This window comes from Chinchilla lanigera, unplaced genomic scaffold (genome assembly GCF_000276665.1).
Source record: "Chinchilla lanigera isolate Chin_1 unplaced genomic scaffold, ChiLan1.0 scaffold00002, whole genome shotgun sequence".
Lineage (NCBI taxonomy): Eukaryota > Metazoa > Chordata > Mammalia > Rodentia > Chinchillidae > Chinchilla > Chinchilla lanigera.
In genome coordinates, this window is record NW_004955403.1 from 50844972 (window position 1) to 50861563 (window position 16592).

General features: G+C 41.6%; 1 protein-coding gene across 3 annotated transcripts in view; it reads right to left on the reverse strand.

The window, feature by feature from the left end:
• The window catches only part of Fbxo16 (F-box protein 16), a 52451-nt gene that overhangs the window by 9899 nt on the left and 25960 nt on the right, over positions 1–16592 (reverse strand). For all 3 annotated transcript variants that reach the window (XR_001234024.1, XM_005373773.2, XM_005373775.2), the window contains exons 4-7: positions 15322–15528; positions 11409–11573; positions 6055–6275; positions 4498–4600 (exon numbers count right to left, since the gene is read on the reverse strand). Coding sequence is in view for 2 of the 3 variants with exons in the window: in XM_005373773.2 (XP_005373830.1) it covers positions 4498–4600; positions 6055–6275; positions 11409–11573; positions 15322–15528 (696 nt within the window). In the remaining variant the exon portion in view is untranslated. The remainder of the gene's footprint in view (positions 1–4497; positions 4601–6054; positions 6276–11408; positions 11574–15321; positions 15529–16592) is intronic.

Below are 16592 nucleotides of genomic sequence, written 5' to 3' on the forward strand. Positions count from 1 at the left end.
GAAGTGGTCTAGTTGTTCAACAGATGAATGGAAAAGAAAATGTGATATTTATACGCAATTGTGTATTACTTTGCCAAGAGAAGTATAAACGAGTCATTTGTAGGAAAATGGATGCACCTTGAGACCATAATGTTATGCAGTTGCATGATTTCTCTTATCTGAGAATCCCAAAATATACATAAAGAGTAAAATAAAGCTAAATAGTAGGAAAGAAGGAGATAGACTTTTTGCGAAAGAGAAGGGGGTATTAAAACAAGGCTTCTCTGAGTCCCAATCTGTGCTCTTAGATAGCAAAATAAAAAAACAGGATGGTATTCAAGAGGGAGAACACAAATTATTAAATAGAGATGGGGGGTGAAAAGAATTGAGACGTGCTTTGTGTGTGTACCAGCTCCCCATGAGGGAGGTAATTGTTACAGATCCCAAACATGCACTGATAAAAATAAAAATGACAAAAGCCCAAGAAATGTAACGGGTTATCTTTGGTGGTCTAAAGTCACTTCATCACAGCTCTGCCCTCCACGTACGGACACGAAGGCAGGAAGATCTAGGGGACTCCCTGGGTCCAGCCTTTAGTCTGGCAGGGATTTTAAAAAAAACAGTTCAAACTCCCATGTTATAAACAGGAAAAGGAAAGCCCAGGAGGCGGAGTTTCTCCTGCTTGAATTCGAGGGGAAAAAGCTTGAAGTCAGAGAACATTTGGAAGAAATCAGGAGTCTCAGAGTAAAGCTGTCTTGGAAAGAGACACAGAAGGTAATTTCAGAGGCTGGAAGAGATACAGTCTTATCTAAGGCAATTAGGGAAAACAGGCACTGCAAGGCTTGTGCTCCTTGGGTGTGGGCCAACTCGGAAATAGCAAGCTTTTAGAAACCCACAACCAAATCAGGACCGAGAAAGTAGGCACTGCCGCCTCCCAAGGAAGAGCTTGGGGCGCAGCACAAGATACTTGTTTTTATACTGAACATGGGAGGGACAGAAAAGCAAAACAAGATGTCAGGTAGGGGGCTCTGAGTCCAGTTCAAGGGCCCGGGAAATCCGATTTCCTTGATTTTGTGAATTTTCCCAAGGGCTTTTCGTTTACTCGGCCTCCTAAACTTTTAAAATCCTGCTTATACGTGTCCTCTCAGCAGAGTTTCCCATAGAGATGGACGGAGGCGTTCACATCCTCCTAGCAGACAAACTCAATCTGAACCCATGGTGTCATACCGCCCCGTCCCTCTCCCCTACCTACTCCGTTTCCCTTTCTCCTCTTAGCTCTTTCTTACCTGCTCCCCCTCTTCCTCCTCTTCCAGAAGTAAAAACGGCAAAGTATGGATCCTTTTCCTGATCTCAGGCACATCTTCTCTGGTCCCCTGGTCCCTGCTAAGACCAGTCCCTTAACATTTATTCTCTCCCTACTTTCCCCCACCAGATGGCTCCCTCCTGTCCTAAGTAGAATTGTGGGGACCACCTGTTATGATCTTTTATTTATTTATTTATTTATTTGCACTGAAATCCTCCTGCTTCAGCCTCCTGGAAGGCTGGGATTATAGGCATGAACCACCCATGTTTAGCAAGATCTTTTTAAAAAAGTCTCTGTGTGTGTGTGTGTGTGTGTGTATGTGTGTCTTTACACAAGATTGAACATCTTTGACGTTTAAGGATAGTACCTGATCACATTGGAGATATATATAAACTACTCTGCTTCATGTGGAACTTTATTACCGTAAGTAGCAGTAATGGAGATTTACGATATTTATAAAATCTTCTTAAGTCCTGGAAATTGTAAAGCATGAACAATCAAATCTAAGCTTTCACCTCATCTTCTGCCAGTCCCTCGCAGCACACAGTGCTGAGATGAAGCGAGTTGTAACTAAGGTTGTAACTAAAGCAGCCCCCGGGGATCTTGTCTAGAACTGAAAGCAGAAGAGAAAATCAGCTTCCCTTTCAAACTCACACCTATTAAATAACGGAATGCATGCAAGCTCACAGCCACATGTGCAAATTTGAAAATACTTCCCTGAGGACATTTCTCTTTGCAGCAGAACCCCCTAAGGATCGGGCAAAGGGGAGATGACCTCCTTGCCTGATAGCCAGGATCCTGGGACCCCGGGAGATGCGTCTTTGTCCTGTATGACTCTGCTCTTTTTCTCTTCCAGGTCTTTCCATTTGACAAAGCTTTAGTGTCTCCAACTGTCACCCATACCCTTTTCCCAGGATAGGAGGAGTGTTCCGGCTTAGACAATCTCCCAGTCAGGGCTGGGGGACATGTCACTTATCTTGCCTTTAACCCCAGCCTCCCCAAGTTATACCTGAAATCTCCCTCTCATCCCTGTCAAAATGACACGGACCTTTCCACTGAGTGAGCACCTGAGTTTCTCCAAGGGAGTCACACTTCGGTTGTGTCTACGCTGCTGCTGCCCAAGTCCTGCTCATTCTTCTGGGGACCCCAAAGTGGCCCCTCCATGCCCTTTTCCTCTTCCCCCAGCTCACAGCCAGCATGTCTCCGCTGTCACAATCATCTTGTGTCACCTAGGCTTCCTGTTTCTTCCAAGATCTGTGACCTACTACAAGAGGACAAACTGCAACCAAAGGAGGGGACCTGAGCCACACTCAGCCCTGTACCTCAGACAGCCAGGTGGGTCACAGGGAAACACATCCTAGGCACGCATCAACGATGACAGCATATTTTGGGGGGAGTTAATTATGTTTTATGCTCTTTCTCAAAACTATTAGCATGTGCACTGTTATAGGTAGCATATACACAAAAACAATGCAAGTGGACACATTGTCATTACGTATTTTATTTCCTGACAGCTAATTGCTTTCTATCATGGTTTCGTTTACCTGGTTTCCCTTTCAGCCTTCATCAGCACCATGTTTTCACTTTTTAATTTATAATAAATACTTCAACTCAAGCAATCTGCTAGCATGTGACAGATGGTTAATTAATGTCAAAGTCTCCTAAAGATGGCTTCTGGTTAGCCTTTGATTTTGTGGAGTTATGTTTTTTTTTGGGGGGGGAGGATTAGTTTTTTTTTTTTGAGACAGGGTCTCACTGTGCAGTTCTGGCTGCCTTTGAGCTCACTTTGCAGCCCAGGCTGGCCTCGAACTTGCAATAATCCTCCTGCCCCAGCCTCCTGAGTACTGGGATTACAGGCATGCACCACCACGCCCGGCTTGTTTTTTGTTCTTCGAGACAGGGTTTCACTATGTAGTCCAGGCTGATCTTGAAATTGCTAGGTGTGTAGCCCAGGCTGGCCTCAGACTTGCAGTGGTCCTCCTGCTTCAGCCTCCCCAGTGCTACCACTCCCGGTTATTGGGTTTTGTGTTCTGTAAGCGGGAGGAATGCCTGATTGTGCTGACGACCTGTAAGCGTGTATCATCATCAACTCTGAGCCTTCATTTAATGGCCATTTTCGCATGGACTTCTACCCTGGCCGGGGGGAGTGTAAACCAAGCAGGAGCGCTTCCTAACGGCTGCATGATAAGCCTCATAAAGTTATTTTTTGCAATTAATGGTTTCACCGACAATTTTACTGTTTCTCTCGAAGCTACCTCATTCCCTGGGGCCCCTGCACACGAGTCTATAATAAGCCTCCTCAGTCCGACAAAATTGGCCTCAGAATACAGTCCGCTCTATTTTAAAACCCTCATCTCTAGCTCTCTTATTTTCCTAATCTTTATTTTTGGAACATAACACTTGAAAATACATTTAAGCGGAGAGTAATAACGCTTTAAGGCAGAGCTATAAAAGTGATTTATTCATGAGTGTCACACTCCTCTCCCAGCTGACGTGCACCTGACGTTCCCTTTCGTTGAGCAGACTCCATGGCCCTTCACTAAATCTTTACCTCTGTACAGGAACTTTTTATCCCACCCGTACTGTCTGCTACTTCGCTCCAGAGTCTCACAACGAGCTAGAAGGGACCCGCCGGGGGTCAGAACCACATTTTGGGAAGTTGTGCTATGAATCGATAATGTTCCCTTGTCGCTGTTACTGGCTGTATTAGGCACTCAATTCACTGTTTTTTAATTAGAGAAAGAAGAGTTCTTAATTTATCGTTCCGCAGTCACTCCTAATGTGCTTTCCTAATCATTCTCATGCTGGCGGCATGAGCTCTGGGAAGCTCGCCTTCCTCTAGGCTGGGGAACCTTTACTCCAGAAGTGATTTTTGGTGGCTCCCATCCCTGTCTCAAAGGATACAGCAAAAGAAAAAAACTAGCAATGAAAGTACTCCCTCTATATTGTATGGTTTTCAGAGCAGCTCCATCCCCCTCTGCTCACCCAGTTTCTTAAAAGCAAAGATGAGAGGACAGAGACTCAGAAAGATTAAATAAAGGGCATCTTCAGGGACTCACAGTTGTCCCTGGATCAGTCAGTGTCAGAGACCAGACTTTAAATAATCACGGGATGATTCTGATTTGAAAAACAAATTCAATTTCCCAAATAGGATTAGCAATGCTGCAATTTTCCTAAACGGTTATGGTGATGAATCTTTTATAAGCAATACTTACCAGGGACTGTGCTTTTCTTAGCCTAGCTCGGTCCTGCAGTTTGTTTTTCTTGTCGTGGGACTGTTGGCTGAAATCTGGGCTCATTTCATGTCTTTTCCTTCTTCTGTAAATTGGAAGGCAGTGGAGAGAATTATAAATTATCATTTTACACTTTTGGCGGTATATATAGCTATTTGTTCACTTGACTTCTTTGCCCCTATGACTTAAAAGACTGTCTGCATTCAACTGGAAATAAACCAAATGTCTATCAATAGAGAACTGGTTGAATAAGCTCTGCCATAGCACACAATGGAGTACTATGAACTGTAAAAAGAAAGGCACAATATTTCTATAGATGACTTCAGAGGGAGCGCCAGGATATAACGTTACAGGAAAAAAGTGGATAAAGAAAGGTGAATGCATTACTATACGCTACTCATTTCAGAAAGAAGATTCCAAAAAGTACCTATATATGCATATATGTGTGTGTATATTTGATTGTACTTTGATTTTTAAAATTATTATTATTTTATTTTATTTTATTTTATTACTATAATTTGTGGTCCTGGAGACTGAACCCACATAACATTAAACTACATCCCTAACCATTTTTATTTTTTAAGTCACTAAATTGCCCAAGCTGGCCACAAACTTGTGACCTTCTTCCTTCAACCTCCTAAATACCTGAGATTTCAGGCATGCCCCACAATGCCCAGCTAGATCTAATTTTTGTTTTTTATGGTACTGGGAATTAGATCCAGAACCTTGCACATGCTAGGCAAGCAATCTACCAGTGAGCTATACCCCCAACTCTCTGTTTAATGAAAAATATTTGTTTTGAGACAGAGTCTTGCTATGGAGCCCAGGCTGACCTCAAATTTAGTCTTCCCACCTTAGCCTCCCAAATCGCTGGGATTACAGATGTGCACCTCCCAGTGCCAGGCTGGTCTGACCTTTTTAACAGTCCACCCCATCCTCTCAGTTTCCTGGTCACAAGTGTTTGAGTCTCATAGAAAACTCAGGAGAAAGCTAAGTGTGGTGGCACACATCTGCAATCCCAGCACTTGGGAGGCTGAGGCAGGAGGATTGTTGAGAGTCTGAGGCAAGTCTGGGCTATATAATGAGTTTAAAGCCAGCCTGAATTACAGAGCAAGACCCTGTCTCAAAAGCAGCAACAACAACAAACACCTTAGAAGATCATCAGTTTATCTTAACAAATATGAGTATCTAGGTGTTCTTATCTCTCACTTACCCCCTCACTTTTGGAGAAGAGAAACACAAATCCTATGAAAAAGGGAGCGGCTATAATGAACCATATGGTGCTGGCTTGGAATTTAATATTAAAACATCAAGCGAGACTACCATAGTAAGTAATTGCAGCTATAAAGTGCAAATAAATCATGATTCAAAGGGCAAATTTCCTAAGAATGGTTAGTTTACTTTTTCAATAGCTTCTTGCTTCTGTGTTGAAAAAGCCTTTGTGCTTCACAGCAAGTTTTATTTTCATCTCCTCATCTACTGAAATGCCCATAAATTGTTCTGAACAAAAAGAAGTGGAGAGGATGCGGGGCTTCTTACCCTTGGGAGCTGGGCTGGAAAGGGTCACAGTTGTCCAGATAATTAAAACGAATAATATCCGTTGGATGCTTGTCAGAGGATCGCCAGGGTGGAAGCTCTCTCTCCCCTGGGTTATTCTTCTTTCTTGTGGAGGAGGACCGGAAAGGGGACTGCTTATCCCCTGGAGAGCTGCTTGCAACTGGCTGAACATTGGGGATTACAAAGCCATCTTTTGGAGGTGTCTAGGGGAAGAAAATGTATTATTTCTGTTTCCAAAGCACTATGCTCATAATGACAACAACAAAACAAACAATACTGTCATCAGCATCGCCATCTCATCACCATGGCAACAAGAATGGTGATGATCATGGCAGCTGGTGCCCCAGAGAACTGACCGTGCACCGGGTGATCTTGAGCAGTTTTCATGCATTATATTATTTAACCTTCACAGTATCTTTATATTCATCATTGTTACTGCTATTTCATAGGAGAAGAAACTGAAGATGAGAGAAACTGACTAATCTGCTCACTATAGCCTAAGTAGAATTTGAATTTGAATCCAGGACTATCTTCCTTTGAACCCATACACCAAACCTCCTTATGCCAGCTTTGCTACCATATCATTGTCTACTTAGTCATTTCATTCCTCAAAAAGATGCAGTTCCAAAGAACAAAAGGGGCTGGGGATATAGCTCAGTGGCACAAGCGCCTGCCTGGCAAGTGCAAGGACCTGAGTTTGATTCCTGGTACCAAAACAAAAACAAAAACAAAAACACCAAAGAACAAAAAAGGTGCTCCAGCCCAAAGGTCGCTAACATAAATTTTGAACCAAATAGGGATAGATTATGCATTTCATCAGTTATCCAACTCAACCATTCCTAAAGGAAATTTCTGCTTAATTTCTAAAATCAAAAGCCTGTTTTTTTGTGTGTGAAATTCATATAGTTTATATGTATGTGGTTATAGCCTAAGGGAAATGGTACTGGTATGTTGGGATGCCATTAAGAGCTTAATTTTTGTTCATTAAGAGATTAGGGAAGCTTTACTTGGTAAATTGGTTGGTTTCAATTGTGTGTGAAAATCCAGAAATTCCCCAGTTGTGGCCTGGGGTGTAGCTCAGTGCTAGAGCCCAGGCTTGCCATGTGCCGGGCCCCAGGTCCAAGAGAGAGAGAGACAGAGACAGAGACACAAAGGAAAACAGAGACAGAGACACAGAGATAAAGGAGAGGAGAGGGGAGGGGAGAGGAGAGGAGAGGAAGAAGAGGGGAAGGGAGGTGGGGAGGGGACAGGAGGGGAGTAGGGGAGGGGAGAGGAGAAGGAAAGGAAGGAAGGAAAGATGAAAAAAGAAAGGAAAAGATAAGACAAGACAAGACAGGAATTCCCCAGTCCTCCATTGTTTTAACTGCCTTTTGTACCCATTTGTATTACAGGACACTACGTCCATCGTAGCATTCAGTGTTGCGATTCCGGCTCTGTTTATCTGTGTCTGTCCCAGACCACTACACTAGACCTGGGAAAACAGATTAGGATCTCTGTACTCTAAGCACCTTGCATACAACAGTGTATAATAAATATTTACTCACTTAATGATTGATGATAGCCTAACTGCAGATGAAGAAGATATTCTATACTAATATAATTCAGTATTTCTGGCAGGTCTCACATAGAATGGCCATTCATCTCATTTCTCTAAGCCTGTTTTACAGAAATAATAATCTGTTTTTTGCTGGAAGAGGCCTAGTTTAATACTACTAAAAATACATAATGCATAGTAATATAAAAAGTATTTCAAACCAGGCATGGTGGTGCACACCTGTAATCCTAGCACTCAGAAGGCTGAGGCAGGAAGATCGTTTTGAGTTCGTGGCCAGCCTGGGCTACAACGTGAGCTTAAGGCCAGCCTGAACTGCATAGCAAGACCCTGTCTCAAAAAGACAAAAGAGTAAAAATAAATAAATAAATAAATGGAAGTATTTCAGAGGAAAATACTCAGATATAAATGCCAGTAATTATACATAAGAATGATTAATTCTTGCTGAATATGGTGGCACATGCCTATAATCCCAGCTACTTGGGAGGTTGGGGCAGGAGAATCACAAGTTTGAAGTCAGCCTGGGCAATTTAGCAAGATCCTGTCTCAAAATAAAAAATAAAAAGAGCTGGGGCTATAACTCAGTTATAGAGTGCCCTTGGATCCAATCCCCAGTGCTGAAAAAAAATTTGGAATGTACAAAATAGGTAATAAGGAAATCTGTGATGATTTCTTTTTTTGAGACAGGATCTCACTATGCAGTTCAAACTGGCCTTGAACTCAATATGTAACTCAGGCTGGCCTCAAACTCATAGCAATCCTCCTGCATCAGCCTCCAGACTGCTGGGACTAAGGCGTGTGCCACCAAGCCCAGCCATATATTCAATTTTAAACCAACACAGGTTTATTCGTGTTTTCCATTGTTAATTGAATAGTTATGGTAATTTGTGTTTTTCAAGGATTTTGTCCTTCATCTAGGTTGTTGAATTTAGTTACAATAAATTATTTATAATAAATCTCACTATATTGCCCTGGTGGTCTTGAATTTGAGATCTTTTGTGGTTGGTTTTTTTTTTTTTTTTTTTTTTTTGGTTTTTCTCTGGTACCGGGAACCAAACTCACGACCTTGCACTTGCCAGGCAGGCGCTTTGCCGCTGAGCTAAATCCCTAGCCCCTTGAATTTGAGATCTTCCTGCCTCAGCCTCCTGAGTGCTGGGATTACAGGTGTGTGCCACCACACCCCACTTAGTTGATTTTCTTAACCTTAGCTTTCCTAATTTAGCTCTAGTTCTTTAATAGGAAAAAAAAAAACCAGTTTCATATAGCAATGTATCCACACAGAAACGGAATACACATCAAGAGGTGGCAGTTGTCACGTATCTAAACTACCCATTATTTTTAAGCATAGTTACACATCAGTGTTTTGTGGAAAGAGTTGTTTCTGAAGACAAAGCATAAAATTGGTTTTATGTGTTATACTCAAAATCCCTTCGCAGTCTACTAGCTAATTGCATTTCTCTCCCCACCTCAGGGCAGCCTGAGCTTCAGCTACTGACAGCTACTCCCTGTGGCCTACCTGAGAATGAGACTCCAGAAAAGCCTAAGGAAGAAAGGAGTCCTATCTATGGTAATTTTGAAAAGGACTTCTAAAATTCTGCATCTAAAATGATGTTTTTTAGCAGGTGGTAGTACAACACTTGAAATCCCAGCTACTCAGGAGGCTGAGAAGGACGACTGTGAATTCAAGGCCAGCCGGGGCAACATAGCAAGATCCCCTTTCAAAAACCATTTTTTAAATAAATAAAAAATTATCTTAAAAAAACAGCCTCATGAGGCACACCAGCTACTGACATCAGAAAGCCTAGTTTTATTGTCGCAATTATAACAGTATTAATTATGCATAGTTTATTACTACAGTAAGTGTAGATAGAATCTACTTCAAGAAAGTACAATAAAATCCAAACCTAAATAAGCAGGTTAGGAGTTGATTATTCATATTTCAAAAAGGTTGTTCAATTTTAAAAGGATTCCCTGCAGTTTTTTAAACAGACCATGACACCCTTGAGGTTTAAAATTATTTTAAAAATTAATTCACACATAACTTTTCAGGAGCTCATCTATTTCACAAAATGAGGCATAAGAATGCATGTTTTTAGATAATACCATAAAAAAAGACACACAAAATTTTCTGATAAATTATCTGGTTAGCTATGACTGTAAATGTGAAAATAAATATGGTTATAATGCATTGAAAGCCACTAGAAAAAATTATTCTCCCATTATTTACTTTTTTGTGATTTCATGTAAATACCTTGCATTGCTTAGTATCTAACTTTTTATTTTTTTATTTATTTTATTTTATTTTATTTTATTTTATTTTGTCTGTGTGAGACAGGATCTCACTATGCAGTTCAGGTTGGCCTTGAGCTCACTTTGTAGCCCAGGCTGGACTCAAACTCATGCCTCCTGCCTCAGCCTCCTGAGTGCTGGGATTACAGGAGTGCGCCACCACGCCCAGCCTAATTTTTTAAAAAGATGTTTAATTACACTTTTATTATCACCTTCCCTTAACTAATGACTTCATTGAAAAACTGTCCATTATAAATGATACAAAAATAAAATTCAAGCTGGGAGTGGTGGTATATGCCTGTAACCCCTGTACCCTTCAAGGTTGAGGCAGAAAGATCCTAAGTTTGAACCTAACCTGGGCAATTTAGCAACTTAGTGAGTCTCTGTCTCAAAATAAAAAAGGGCTGGGCATGTAGCTCAGTGCAAAGGCCCTGGGTACAGTCCCCAGTACCATAAATAAGTAAACAGATAAATAAATAAACAAGCAAATAAATAAATTCTGAGCTGACAGCTCAGTAGTACAGCACTTATCTAGCATTAGTTCCAATCCCAGCATTGAAAGAGATAAATAAAGAAAAGTTAAAACAGTATAATAGATATAGTGATGCCAGGCATGGTGGGCACATGCCTGTAATCCCAGCACTCAGGAGGCTGAGGCCCGAGGATTGTTGCAAGTTTGAGATCAGCCTGGGCTACAAAGTAAGCTCAAGGCCAGCCTGAACTGCATAGTGAGACCCTGTCTCAAAAAGACAGAAAAAAAAAAGATATAGTGAAAGGGAAAGAAACAGCTCAAAAGAAAGGAACAACTGGGATGGGGGAAAAGAGAAAAGAGGGAAGAGGAAAAAAGTATATATACACAAGATAGCAAAGAGAATTGTGCTACTAATTTCTATGAGTTCATTGAAAGGAACAGTTAGTGCTTATATTGTTTGATCAATTTTGCATGCCTGTATCTGGTAACCTGAGCAACTACTTGGAAGATAACAATGTGCAGTATATTAACCATTGTTAATTTCATGTCATCTTGTTTTGCAATTTTGTATCATCTTTATTGTTTTTCCCTCTCTTTAAAATAAAAAAAGTTAAAAACAAACTCCACGTCACCTTGTAGGATCACAGAAAATTTGAACTAGTAAAGTAAAATATGATGCTTATAGGTAACAAATACTGCACATCACCCCCACGGTTCCTGGGTCAGATTGTATCGAAACTAGAAAGGACAGACGTCAGGGGCCAGGACAGAGGGATGCTGCCATAGGCTGCCCTCCTGGATTCAGCCATGGGCTGAAGGAGGCAGATGAGGGTTCTCAATCAACACAGGCATCTGAAAAAGGGCTTTGGCGCCTCAGAAAAGGAGCATTTTGAAATAACAGTGGAAGGAAACATCCTTTGAGCTATCTCCTTTCCTCAGCTTCGGGTTCCATCATTTATTCTTAGTTCCAGAATGTATTACAGCTGATGTTTATAGGTGTGCTGCACTTTCTCCCAAGTGTACCTTGGGCCTGGTGACGTGAAGCTTTTTCACCATGTGAATATAGTGCTTCTTCCATATCCCCTGCTCGAAAGGACTCGGGGAGAAATTGATGTACCAGTTAAACCGTAAGCATTTCAGCATCCACAGCTGGTCCAGCTCTGCTAAGTTCTTCCAGTGCCAGCTCACCTGGGGAAACAATGGCAATTAAAAACAGAAACGCCCTCTCAGTTCACATGCCCACTTGCTCTAGGTTCCGGGCTGTCACTCTGTTTTTTTTTCGGTTTTTCTCCGGTACCGGGAACCGAACTCACAACCTTGCGCTTGCCAGGCAGGCGCTTTTGCCGCTGAGCTAAATCCCCAGCCCTCCGGGCTGTCACTCTGAGTGTGACACTTTTTTTGTCATTTCCCTCCAAATCACAGATTAGTTACCTCCTAGCTGGAGTGGGGTTACTTTAAATGCTAATTCAGACTTAGACTCATTGTCTACCAGTATTACTGGGCACCTATTAACCATCCTCATAGCAATCTAGGGAGATGAGTATAATTGTTACTCTCATGTTGCAAATGAGGGCACTTAGGCTCAAAGAGAATTTCAAGCTCCCTAAGGAGTCCTGAAAGTCATACGAAAGTTAGGTGAAGGTTGCTTAAACTCAGCTCTGCGCGTTGCTATTCATTTCATGGTATGCTTCCTTTTTCCTCTGTTCTCCAATTTCTTTGAACACAAATTTTATAAATGGAACACAACTATCAATACTATTCGGCATGTGAATCCATGTCCTTAGCATTTTGGCTGATCCCACACATCTGGAAAATGGGGGAGGTGGCCCTACCATGTTCAGGAGCATTTACAACCATTATCCCAGGTTTTGAGTAGGTCTTGCCAGGAACCAAGGTCAAATGTGTATATAAAGTTGAGACTAGTGATTCTGCTGCTGAGTTGTAAAAGTCGCAAAATAATATCTAACTCTCAAACCCAAATTTCACCCTTGAAGATTGGGCTCTTTTCAAGATTAGTTACTTAGTAACTGTTAAATGCCTTTCAAAAATCAGACTGTTTTTTATAATGGCCCTTGTTATCCATATGTGTGTGTGTATGCATGTGTATAGTGTGTGTGTGTGTGTGTGTGTGTGTGTGTGTGTGTGTGTGTGTGTGTGTTTTACTGGGAATTGAGCCCAGGACAGGGTAGCTAAGTCACCCAGGCTGGGCTTGAACTTTTCATCCTCCTGTCTCAGTCTCACAGAATTCTGGGATTACAAGTGTGCCACCATGCCCAGCTTCATACATCCACTTTTCTGTCCTTCTCTTTGCCCCTCCTTCCATCCACCGTTTATTGAGTTCTAGCTACGTCCAGTACTGTGATATGTGCTGAGGATGGAAGATTAGGGAAAGAGGAGCGCACAGTCAGGAGAGAAAAGGTCCAGCTGGAAGGCTGACACATCGTGCACACAGACCATGGGATCCGCTGTTCCAAATCCTGTTTCTCTCCAACTGGAAAATCCTGAGTTGCTTTAAGAAAAGCAACACCGATCACCTCATCAGTCAGAGATGACCCTTGCTGACAAACCAGTACGAATTGTTTTGTTTTCAGTTTTTGTTTTTTAAAGCCATGTATGAAACAAAACAGGGAAAGTGTACACACAATGAAAACTTGCCTTCTTCATTTAAATGTCACGGGAGCTCTGTGCTCCCCCAACATTTCTAATCATGTAGCTGTATGATGCCCCTATGACCAAACATTTATTTTTTATTTATTTATTTGTCTTTTTTTGAGGGAGAGTCTCACTATGCAGTTCAGGCTGGCCTTGAACTCACTATGTAGCTCAGGCTGGTCTTGAATTCAGGACAATCTTCCTGCCTCAGCCTCCCAAGTGCTGGGATTACAAGCGTGCACCACCACGCCCGGCTTACTGAACATTTAGATCACTATGTTCTTTTAAACGTTTATGTCTTTTTTAGAACCAGTAATACGTGTACAGTAATATAAAATTCAAAGAGACAAAGGAACACATGGTAAAATATGTCTTTCTCCTATCCCTATCCTCCACTTATTCGTAGCTCTGTGTACAACTGCTTTGCCAGCTGTTTATAGGTCAGCCCAGAAATATTCTGGGCAAATATTAACAAAGGCATATCTTTTTTTCTTTCCAAAATAGCAGAACTTTCCTGTTCTGCAGCTTTGCTTTTTTTTTTTTTTTTTTGGTACAATATTGTGGCAATCATTGCAATTAATTTACCCTGTCCCCAACCGGTGGACTTTTCTATTGTTTGCTACCTTCTGCTATGACAAATGGAGTTGCAATATTCTTATAGAGAAATAATTTTAACACATTGTGAAGTATACCCATCTGACAAAGAGACCCACCAGACAGTGGGATGGCTGTGCTAAAATGAATTCTTTTTCTTTTTTTGATACTAAGAATTGAACTCAGGACCTCATGCTTACAGGCTGGTTCTGTGCCCCTGAGCTATATCCCTGGCCTAAAAGGAATTCTTATTGAAAAATATATCACTACCCAGTTGCTCTCGATGGTGGTTGCACTAGTTTGTCTACCAGCAGTGCGTGAGAGTTCTTCTTTCCTCCAGCTCTTACCAATGCAGAATACGATCATTAACAGAAAGCCAACCTGAGCTATTAAAAATGGCAGTCAGGAGGCCAAGGCATCCCACAGAAGGCAGAGACACCCGCGTTTCTTTTTTTGTGAACTACTTGTTCATTTTCTTTCCTCATTTTTTGATGGGTTAAGTATTTTCTCTTTTTTTCATATATATTTACAGAAATTATTTTTTAAAATAAGGAAATAGCCCTTTGGTTGCAATACATATTTTCCCTGCCTACTGGTTGATTCATGGTGTTTTCTTCCATGCAGAATATTTTTATTTTTATAGTCACAATTTCAGCTCTTGCTGCTGTCATTCCTGTTCATGACATCGAAAATGAATAAAGCAAGGCTAGAAATTGCACATTTTCCTTTAGGCTTCTGGATATTGTAGAATACTCATAAAAGCCTCTTGCCCTGTGGGTTTGTTTTTTTTCTTTTTGAGTGCTTGGATGGCTTCCTTTGGTGCGATATAAATCTTCTCTACTATTGGCGTTTGTTTTCTATGCACCTGCCCAGGTATCCCAATGCCATTTGCTTCTGACTGCATTTATTTTCTTAATGTTAAAAACCACATTATTTCTATGTGGATGTATAGTAGCAGGTAATAGCTGGTTTGACTAAACTCTAGGAAAAGACTCAGCCAGGTGTGACAGTACACACCCATAATCCCAAGACCCTGGGAGGCTGAGGCAGGAGAACTTCCAGTTTGAGCCCAGCCTGGGTATGTAGCAAGACCTTGTCTCAAAAATTAAAAGAAAAAAAAAATCATGTGGGGAAGTAGATTGGTTTGAAGGCCCTGGGGATCAATCCCCAGTACTAGAGCAAAAAAAAGAAAAGAAAAAAAAAACTCATCAAAAATGACTATCAGATTTATAGCTTAAATAATTTAACTTTGCTTTACTATGTTACAGAGTTATTCTTAAGAAAATAATAGCCATCACGTTGGTGTGCTCACCTGGGTCTCTTCTGTGTTGCTCATGTCTGCAGGCACCTTATTTTGAGGTTTTCTATTCATGGTGGCCTGTAGTCTGCAATTTAGGATTGCAGCAGTATGCCATGCAATAAGAGACCGTCCTGCCGAGGAACCACTGCTAATGGGCATAGGCATCTCCCCACTAGCTAATACTCTTCTGGGGACAACACTGGTGTCTTATGCTTTTCCTTCCTTTGAACACTCAACCCAGTGAGATACAATGGAGGTGAAGATCTTTTAGCCTCTCCAGACTCAACAAATATTGCCTGGCTTTATGCACGTCCTTGTGTGAGTTTCGCCCTCAAGTCCCTGGACTTTCAGAGTTTCCAAAGGCTGTGTTTACAAAATGCCACACCTCACCTGGGCACAGCGACAAAGGCTTCGGGGGTCCAGGAAGGAAAAGATGTACACAGACAACACCCTGGGGAGCTTGGTAGTAAAATCTAGGGCTTCTGCTGGGATCTTCTCCTGAAGCTTTCGACAGCAGAACTTCTGCTGGGACAGCGAGCAGCGCTCCAACAGGCCAGTAAGGATTCTCCTCCTTTGCGAGTCTGTCCATTTGTCAAACTGGAAAAACACAGCAAGACACAAAGAGCTTCGGGTTTAGCTTGACAGCAGAGATTCATTATAGGGATATAATTTTGTCCTTTGTTTCCTGCATTCTTTCCTGTTTTTTGAGACAGGATCTTGCTATGCAGTTCAGACTGGGCTTGAACTCACTATGTAACCCAGGTGAGCCTCAATATCTCTGTGATCCTCCTGCCTCAGCCTCCCAAGTTGGGATTACAGGCATGCATCACCACATCCAGCTGAATTCAAGCCTTTTGAGAAGTCAGCTTCATTATAGTTGCATACTGTATTTTCATAATTAGTAGGAATATTTCTTAATTTATTTGCTATCATCAGTCTATTCAATGACCAATGAATCTCACATTGGAGACTGTAATTCAAGGATAAAAAACCTGAATAAAGTGAAAAAACAAAAACCTTCACTTCAAATACCACAGGAATAAAACCAATTCATGTGTGTGTTCCTTGATTTCTACACAACTCAGCTTCAATTCCTACAAGGGAGGCTTCTTTCCCAGTTCTTTTGGGATGGATTCCCGTGAGTAGAGAGATAACAGAGGATTAAGGCCAGGCAGAAGGAAGGACCGGGCCTAAGAAGCTGAAAGGGGAGGTTTGAGGAGATAGAATCCAAGCTCTAAGGCTTTACCTGATGAGAATTATAGGGTTCATAGCAACCATGATATTGCTTCGATAGGAAGTAGCATAAGAGAACTGGGGAAGGGGTGAAGATTTGAGGAATATTGTTATGAGTTCTGAACTGAACTCCTGTGGTTTTTCTTTGAGAAACAAAATGAATATTGGAATTAGGTTTTTAAAATTAATTTTGGGCAGATCTATATGACTCTGTAGAGACTGAGCTATATGGAGACCATAGATGGTAATGGTTACAAAGGTTTTTTTAATAAGATAATTAGTATCACTGTAAGAAATCAAAGATAGATCTTCGGGAAGCCTGGTGAATCTGGGCTCTGCCTCACTGACCAGTGTGCAAGGCAGGCGAAACCTCGGGCACTCTCTGGGGCCTTGGTGGCTACCTGCCACACCCATAGTGTGTCGGCCGC